Source organism: Mizuhopecten yessoensis, unplaced genomic scaffold (genome assembly GCF_002113885.1).
Source record: "Mizuhopecten yessoensis strain PY_sf001 unplaced genomic scaffold, ASM211388v2 scaffold10635, whole genome shotgun sequence".
NCBI lineage: Eukaryota > Metazoa > Mollusca > Bivalvia > Pectinida > Pectinidae > Mizuhopecten > Mizuhopecten yessoensis.
Genome location: NW_018408645.1, coordinates 701856 through 712045, shown reverse-complemented (window position 1 = coordinate 712045; position 10190 = coordinate 701856). Strand labels below are relative to the sequence as shown.

General features: G+C 35.8%; 1 protein-coding gene across 2 annotated transcripts; it reads left to right on the top strand.

Annotated features, from left to right (window-relative positions):
- Window positions 1–10142, top strand: LOC110461573 (interleukin 17-like protein). 2 transcript variants are annotated; one of them, XM_021515095.1, is made up of 2 exons: window positions 1–118; window positions 9145–10142. In XM_021515095.1, exons 1-2 carry the CDS (start codon window positions 14–16, stop codon window positions 9715–9717), a joined length of 678 nt encoding a protein of 225 aa, XP_021370770.1. In that variant the 5' UTR covers window positions 1–13; the 3' UTR covers window positions 9718–10142. The 2 variants fall into 2 exon arrangements, with proteins under 2 accessions (XP_021370770.1, XP_021370771.1); XM_021515096.1 differs by lacking the exon at window positions 1–118 and adding an exon at window positions 7433–7504.
- The last annotated feature ends 48 nt before the right edge of the window (window positions 10143–10190 follow it).

Here is a 10190-nt window from a genome sequence, read left to right as displayed (position 1 = left end):
TTTTATTGAGTATATGTACAATGAAATGTATTATGCTTCTTTCTTTTTGCTTCTTTTTACCCTCACAGGATCCAGTGCTCGTGTGAAGACCTACGGCTGTGCATACCTAAATACAGGAGTAAGTGTTTAATATACAAGGCATTAATACTGTGAGTATCTCAATCAAAACACACATGATAAAGAGATGTGGATGTGGGCCGTAGGTTCAGTGGGGTTGCTAAGGTCGGCCGCCATCTTGGATCCGCCAGTTTGTTGGTTGCTAAGGAAATCCGCCATCTTGGATTCAAAAATATTGAAATTTTGAATTCAAGATGGCGGATTTCCTTAGCAACCAACAAGATGATGGATCCAAGATGGCGGCCGTCCTTAGCAACCCCACCCCACATTGAATTCAGGTTAGGTTTGTTTGAGCGGTTTTTTTTATAAGGACAAGTACTTTTAAAATGTGTTTATCCCCCCCCCCCCCCCCCCAAAAAAAAACCCCAACACTATTGAATATTTTTCATAATTATTCTATTGGTTTATTTAACAGAACATGTAAGTTATTAATTAATGCGTCATTACACGCGTCCGAACAATAACGCAGATTGTTACTGCTACAGACCTTGGTAACTTATGTTGTTAATGGAAATACCATCAGTAACAAACAATTTGTTATGTATTATACTAAAATTGGAAACAAAATAAATCAATGCGGAAGAAACCAGCTTGTGTGAATTACATTATATCACATATTGATTGCGGTAATATTACAACAAATGTCTCAGTTATCTGTTATGACTGGTGAATTACAAGTGTTTCCTGGTCGATCAAACACACTCAATAAACGAGACGGTATTACGATTACAGTCTAAAAACACTGGGTCTTGTCAATCAAAGTATCCTCAACTTACAAAATAAAAGATTGATTCAAACTACACATTAAAAAAATAACCCCAAAACACTTAACACTACAACCTTAAAACTGAAGATAATATCAATATCATAAAAAATGTAAATCCATTTTAATCATCATTCGCTTAATAATTACAAAGGTTTTGCTCAGTAACATTTCCCCTCGTTAACGGTTTGTTATGAACTTCATGAGACGATACGACAATTACCGTTTGTAATATACGAGATAACTCAGTATAAGAGTGCCTCGTAGCGGACTAGACTTGTACCGTACGACAAACGTAGGTTCAGCACACAATAGTGTTGACACATTTCCCCTCAACACTCGTACAACACAAACTTTATATATGAGCGGTACTTAACAGCTACCAAATCCACCTCTCCAAAACCTTTACCAGCCCTTTCTGTCCTAGCCCCGCTAAAATCGTACGACAAAACAAATAGCAAGTTGTTTTTTGAAGAGGATCTAATCACAAATTGATGCTCCATTTTGACGGTACTGTTCTCGCGGATTTCTGTGTTAAAAAATTCCACCTGAGCGACGCCAGACAGGGTATAACAACCGTTATTACACACCTAGTCGATACAGTTATATAAAGTACGTATACATTATCCAAAACAATAACAATCATAAACACAACATGATAAGAAAATGCCAACTGAACTTCCTGTTGTATATGGTAAGTCGATATGACGAATGAGTCAGGCGGGTAAAAATTCAAACAAGACGGACTATGACCCACAGGGACCTGATAATTTGTTACAGCTACATTTGGACCTACATGTAACTTTGGTGTTCAGAGTAATTTTACATGTTTTAAGGGTTTAGATCGACTTTCGGTAAAAATGACAATTTACCGAAAGTCGATCTAAACCCTAAAAACAAATATAGATGTAACAAATTCTTAGTTACATGTGCCATGACCTACCTCCAGTATCCTTACCGTATCTTGTGTCATCTTAATCACAGCGTTTTGCTGTTGTGATCAAAATCAATAACATCTTATTATAGTTTATTACGTATTGCGCTATTTTTGTTCTACATAAGCCTTCTTAAAAAACGTGATTTTTTAAAATAAATAAATAATTAACGGTATAGATACTGAAAAAAACAACTAAAATTGTCGTTATCTGAAATGGTGGTTGTTTTAAAGTTGGATATGTTAAGGCAACAAAGTATCAGTTGTTGATTATTTTGTATGCGGGCGCTCTGTTTAGATTAAGTAGCTAATTGTTAAGCATATGTAGTGGATCAAGGTCGAAAAGCCCTCTTCACCGTACGTACCAAATGTAATAACATTTGCTGAAACTATTTTGCACAATGTATCAACGTTGATCACATATCCCGGATTTGACGGGATGACCGGAACTATATGTTGTACAGGATACCTCTCCGGAACACCTGGTTTCCGTCACCATTAGGATGTTGTTGTCTCCCCAGTTCCGGTTAGGCTCAAGTTTTATGATTATGATGTAATACATGTTTTTACTGAACTGGCTATCACCATAGCATACTATCACACACCGAACAGTCTCCTAGTCATAACTTTACCGGTTGATATTTTAAATAAAAAAGACAAAAAAATCACCTAAACCTGTATAAAAATGCCAAAATGATGTGTAAACTTAGTTTGAAGTGTCAAGATCCTACTAGGATCTCGTATATTGTTTGTACTCCGGGTACATGTACACTTACGATTGAAATAAGGAACAATGTCTTACTTCACGAAGCATGTTTTTATTTCAAATATTTATATTTTAGGGAGACTCGTTATGACATCGATGCGTCAGGTTCAATCCCTCTTTCCTTCTAATATCATTTTTTTGTACACTTTTTTCGGTGTCTTTGGTGAGCTTGAATTTGTTTGAATTTTGTATATTGATGATGCAGTGCCTTCTTTTCTTAATTTACAATAGTTATACATTTAGGGAATTTAATTAGGTCTGACAATTCCCAATTGATAAGTTCCTTTAAATAGGTATGCTTCATTCGCAATAATTTAATTATTGTGAAAATATATAGAACCTTTATAGACTTTGTCAGTCGGCTGCCCTCCATTATGACAGGTGAACGACATCCTAAGGTCTGATCTATGTAGTAGGTGGAGAATATATCACACAGGCTCCTCTATTTGTCAAGAGAGACAGGAATGTCGAGATTATCGATCATCCAAGCTTTATTTTACCTAACGTTACCCAGTATGTTATTATTTAGGTCCGGGTATATACATAGCTATTGGTTAGTGACTTCGTAACTGTATGTTAAATAAAACAAAAACATATATCTTCCTTCCGCTATGCTGGCTGGAAAGCTCATGTTGATTCTAAAAGTAGATTCACTTATTTGATTAGCTCTTTCTTGATAAAAATGAATTTCTTTGACAACCACAGAATGTCAACCCTGCTATTCACCTAACATATCAAGGATTGGTCATTCCTTTTTAAGACGTCAGATCAATGAACACCCCTAGAAAAAACACTGACAGAATCAAAAATAAGAAAATGATAAAAGCCCTAGTATGGTAAATTAACACATGCATACTAAAACATAAGAATAACTAACTCTTGTGTGTTAAAAACCCCCATAAATATTACTAACACTGCGTGTTACAACATAAATATAAATAACACTGGCAAGGTTAAACATAAATATAACTATCACAGGCAAGTAACAACCTAAACAAGGGGCCCAATAGGCCTGAATCGCTCACCTGGTATTAATCTCACACTTGTAATCTTAAAGTGGACTAAAATACAGCTACAGGCATAATATCAGTATTTGATTCATAAGAACCTATTAAAAGATTTAAACATATGACCTTGAATGTTGAACAAGGATATTAGGTTGAACAGAGTTTATGGTCTTCCAACCCAGCATGCTTCTGAGAAAATATCAGTACCCTGGACCTTTTGGTTATACAGAACAAGTCATTTAAAGATTTAAACATATATTGACCACTGTGACCTTGAATATGGGCTAAGGTCATTCATCCCAGCATGTAAATGGCCAAATACCATCACCCTTGGTCTTTTGCTTATTAAGAAGAAGTCGTTTAAAAGTTTTAAACATATTTGACCCCTGTGACCTTGAATATTTGTCGAAGTCATTCATTTGAACAAACTTGGTAGGCCTTCATCCCAGCATGTTACTGGCCAAATATGATGATCCTAGACCTTTTGGTTTTTGAGAAGTTGTTTGAAGATTTTAAGACATTTGACCCCTGTGACCTTGAAAGTGGGTCAATGTCATTCATTTGAACAAACTTGGTAGTCCTTTAACCCAGCACGCTACAGGCCTAATATCAGTACCCTGGGCCTTTTGGTTATTGAGAAGAAGTCGTTTGAAGATTTGAACACATTTGACCCCCGTGACTTTGAAAGTGGGTCAAGGTCATTCATTTGAACAAACTTGGTAGCCCTTCATCCTAGCATGCTGCAGGCTCATATATCAGTACCCTTGGCTTTTTGGTTATTGATTAGAACTCGTTTGAATATTTTAACCTATTTGACCCCTGTGACCTTGAAAGTGGGTCAATGTCATTCATTTGAGCAAACTTCGTAGCCCTTCATCCAAGCATGCTACAGGCCCAATAGTAGTACCCTGGGCCTTTTGGTTATTTAGAAGAAGTTGTTTGAAGATTTTAAGACATTTAAACAATGTGACCTTGAAAGTAGGTCAAGGTCGTTCATTTGAAAAAACCTGGGCCTATTGGTTATTCAGAAGAAGTTGTTTTAAGTAAAAAGTCGACGCCGAACGACAAACGGACGACGGACGTCGCACTATGCCATAAGCTCAATTGGCCCCTCGAGCCAGGTGAGCTAATAACTAACGCCGACATGGTAGTGAAACATAAATTCTACCACGTCTGTGATGTAACGACGGTTTTCATTGGTTAAAAAGAGTTCATTATTGAGCGATATACCATGCGCGTGCCAATAACCAATGACAATAACCAATGCATGTGAAATAGTGCGCACGCATGCTGCTCCAACAACCTCCCCGTATTTTATCATGAATTAACAAAAATAGCATAACTGTCAGGCGGGATCAAAATATTTGACAGGCCTGCCATTCAAAAGACTACACGGATCTATAGACCTAAAGTATGTGGGTCCGTGCAGTGAAACTGGTTTATTAATTATTGACATTTAAAATGTACAGGTCTGAAGACAAAATGGTAAATTATTAATTACTTCTGTTTTTACTTCACTGGGTAGTGCCGTACATTTCACGATGTATGCAGTGTGTGTATGTACTGTCAAGCGTTGATTTCATGTTTTGACGAACGATGTCGATAGCGTGCCAATGTTTGATTGATTGAAATAAAAATCGTTTCTGACGTCACACGTGTTCAGTTGTTTCTGGTCTGCAAAAAGTCGTCTGCTTTCAAAAATCAAAGTGATGTCGAGTATTCGCCTACAGTGTACATACCGTGTGTGAAGAATAATGTTGCAAAAAGTAGCATCGGTCTGAACAGTGGTTGCATCCGGTGTCCGGTGAATTCGGTGAAGGTGAAGGTCGCATCATGATCAGCCGGTCAGCGACTTTCCATCACGTCATGGCAACCAACTAAATTTGCAAACTCATGTCAGGCCTATCGTATGATATTGTATCACTGGCACTTCCAAGAAAATCCGCTTGCTATCGGTACGATGATGATGGTTTTAGAAGTAAACGCAATCCGGGAATCCAAACCCTACGCACTGAGAAATGTTGGCACGACATTGATCAAGTTAAAACGAGGCAACACGATAGCGTGATAAATCTTGCACGCGCAAAAGAACAGCGTCTAATTTGCATATCGAATTATCTAGGTCATGTCGCCTTATAAGACAGCAAAACGTTCCAATTAGTCACATTTGACGTGGTAGAATAAAAATATTCAACTTATGTGCGTGCATTATGGTGGAATATATAACTCGGGATTCAAAAATGTTGGTAAAAATAATTAACGAAGGCCGCGTTATATATTCCACCATAATGCACGCACACATGTTGATTATTTCTTAATTAACTAACACCGACATGGTCAAACCTAAATATAACTAACGCCGACATGGTAGAACATAAATAGATCTTACAATGACATGGTCAAACCTAAATATAACTAACGCCGACATGGTCAAACCTAAATGTAACTAACACTGACATGGTAAAATATAAATATAACTTACAATGACATGGTCAAACCTAAATATAACTAACGCCGGCATCGTAAAACATAAATATAACTAACACTGACATGGTCAAACCTAAATATAACTAACGCCGACATCGTAAAATATAGATATAACTAACACTGACTTGGTCAAACCTAAATATAACTAACGCCGACATGGTAAAACATAAGTATAACTGACACTGACATGGTAAAATATAAATATAACTTACAATGACATGGTCAAACCTAAATATAACTAACGCCGGCATCGTAAAACATAAATATAACTAACACTGACATGGTCAAACCTGAATATAACTAACGCCGACCTCGTAAAATATAAATATAACTAACACTGACATGGTCAAACCTAAATATAACTAACGCCGACATCGTAAAACATAAATATAACTTAACCAAACCATTCGAATACACCGACACAACAGATATATAAAGAATTTTAAAAGAATTTTAATATTTTAAAAATATTTCGATGTACAATATGGCAGTTTAGTTCTAACAATGTCAAGAATATAAAACAAATAATTCAATTCAACAAAACAGGCAAAACAGGCATATACAGCATGTTAGACAATATGATGTCGATATACAATAAAACGAAATCATGTAAAACTATATCAAACTTTTAACATTGCACATCAATCATAAAACGGTTTAAAGAGACAGTTTTATTGAAACTGAATCTATTATCACATTGCGACCTAGAACTAGTGGCGGATACAAAGGCTGATTTTGGATTTTTTCTTCACAATATATCATTTCTTTCATATGCTAAGTTAAATCTTCAAATCGATATTTTCAATTATTCGTAGAATATCTATATGTAAATAATATGGGGAATATTCCTTTCCATTTTTGGGACTGACATATTGTCTTGATTTCATCAACATACCATCAAATTATATATTACTAACATTACTAAAACAAAACTATGATGGCCGTTACTGACAACTCTGTCGGGCCAGAACGAATGCAGTCATATATTGTTAATGTGTGTATAGTTAGAGTTAACTGTGTCATTGTTTACAACCAGGCTGTAATTTAATGTTGTAACACCATGCACATCTCCACAGTCAATTTTCCAATGTAAGTTTCCGCATTAGATAACATGATTTACCACATTACCAAACCCACGGTCCCTCCCCACTGCTCCTGCTTTCATCGACATTATTGCCTTCCTTAAGAACATACGGGGTTCACAGTAAAGGTGACAATTGGGGAATACGGAAGTAGGAAAAGGCGACGTCACACAAAGAAACCCCCTAACTTAATCGTTCTGGCTATTTTTAACACTGTAAACTTGACAGATGTGTACTATAAAAGATGCGTCTTAGAGAACAGAAATCAAACTCGATTTTGTATCACTGAAGAAACATTCCAGATTTTAAAACAGATAGATATCTTAGTTTTAACGACAGATAACGATGGTGAGTAAGCAATACGCAAAAGTATTTTAAGGTACATTTTATACTTCATTTACTTAAACAGCAGACATTGGCCTGTTAATCTTTTCTGTCTATCTTTTCGATTCTCTCTGTGTCTTTTATAAGGACAAGTACTTTTAAAAGCAGGTCATTTAAGAAAATTTTAATGGAACAAATATCGTCAACTAAAATGTTATCCTTCAGAATACAGCTTGTACACTAGTTTTTATTGATAGACAACCATGTACGTATTTAATGTATTTAATACAAACCGTAAATTTGTTTATTGTAAAACTTTGACATTGCATATTTCCAAACTAATGAATCTTATTCAAGATACAGTTTACACAGTTTAAAAAGGATATTTTCCAATTCAAGTGTTAGTCCGATGCAAGCATAAATTATCGAAGGCGTCAGACATTATTACAATGATTATAGTCATTGACGAAGCTCTTTATATATTTATTTATTCATTTTTTTCATGAGAAAAACCCTTATGCAGTTGTCTGTGTGCCTTATTTCAGTATTGTGTCATTGACTCGCTTGTTACACATTACCTCCGCAGAAAAACAATCAACCGAGGAAAACTCCCTTCAGTTTTTTATTGACTGATTACAATTGTTAGATATATTACTTAAGTAATCAAACTTTTGGTAGCGGCGTCACCTTTACTCGTTTATTTGCGTATTAGGAGCCAACCGGCGAGTCGTTATTTGAGTAAAAATACGAAACCCCCAAATAGTACTCGGAGAGTAAAAATATAAATTTTAACGACTCTTCCGCATGATGTTAACCTCACTAAATCACACAGAAAAACCGTTTAGTTCATATGCTTTTGACCTTAAACTTTGGAAACAATACCTGTTTCTCAATATTGTATTCCATGGTTAATAAAAACGGAATCAATCTTTAATTATATAATTATTTAGATTCACAGATATTGTCAGATGTTTTGTTGTGGTTATACACAGATATGGCGTGTCAAACGCTGCAATATTTGTTCATTTTCTTATTCACATGTTAATCCTGTAACTTGAATCTTATGGTTGAGCCTTCGTTTGATGTCCTAGATGTTTTTATACTATAAACTGCGTGGGTTGTTTAAAAATAATGTTATTGATATTTGAAATCTTGTGAAATCTTTGTGATTCATATTTGAAAAATTATATGATTTTACGCGAAAACTGATCATTTATATTCAAAAGTTGTCATGCGTATTCAAAATTCTGTCATTTGTATTCTTAATCTATATTTGAATCGATTTGTACAATCAAGTGTTTATATTCGAAATCTATTTGATGCATGCTCAGTATAATTTGCACCGTGAGAGATCTGAACTACAGTACTTTTTTTTACTTTAGTTTATATTCAAAATTTTGACTAAGAATATCTGTACATTTGAATAAAGACCATAATTTCTATATTGTAATTTACAATATTTAAAACATAAATCGCAAAATGTATAGATGTATAGATACCATGGAAAGAAGGACACGAGGAACATTTTCAACATGTTTAAAACAACAGTAACACCCACCTCAATACATATCGTAGCAGTTACCGCATGAGACCTCTTGTTTATTACTGAACAGTTACACTCAGTTAGTGTTTTGAAATATTAATATTATGTTTTGTTTGTTTAGAATTCACTCCTGCGAATTATCACTATGTTGGCGGTGATAGAGATGGTCGTGTCCGCCTGCGTCCATACAACCTCCACATGTGGGACACCTGCTAGAGTCAACCTGGCCATCCAACTACGCTCTGCTAGGAACTCTATCTCCCCTGAATCTCTATTGCTGACCGCACGAGAGAGTGACCGACAGAGCAGTAATGTCACCACCACGATATTGGAGGGCGAGACCAATGTGTGTCCAGAAAACCTGAACGAACTGGACAACACTATGCATACGCCCACCCGACACCGGTCAACTTGTCCATATTACATGGTCAGCGAACACAACCCCAACCGGTTTCCGGCCACACTGACCAGCGTCCGGTGTCGGTGCCAGCAGTGCCTGGAGGCGGGAGGTCGTAGCTTGGAGAACGTATGCGAACCTGTATACGTCACTGAGGTGGTATTGATGCAAGGAGAATGCGATAACGACGTTTTCCAATATAACCCGACCGAAATACAAATACAGGTTGCATGTACATGTGCCAGAAGAAGGGAAGAAGAAAGCTCATCAGACAACGAAGGACCAATTCCGATATAGACAGGGAAAGAAAATTGACAACTTTAGGGAACGAAAATTAGATGTTTGCGTAAATCCGTCCTGAAATAATATGTGTACAGTTCCAATTACTTTTTTTATCAATTCATTTTTTATCAGGGAAATAAGGGCATATTCTTTCGGGATTAACTCATGATAAAATATCTTTCTTTTTGCGAACGGATTTCAGTTTCCGTCTATAACGATGATAAGAACAAGAGATTTGAGTTCCAGTTTACCGATGTATTTCTATCGTTGCACTCATACTGTTACGCTGTCATGTATCAGTAAAAATTTTGAAATCCTGAAAATGTTTCATGAGATCAATCGCTTTCGTCGATACTCCTTAGATTTTATGTCGCGTAACCCACGTTTAACTTAATAATCAACATTGTTTTGATATGCTTATTCTTGTTTATATACATGGTCCACGTCAATTTTATTTATGTGTGTAGTTATTGATCAATATTTATATA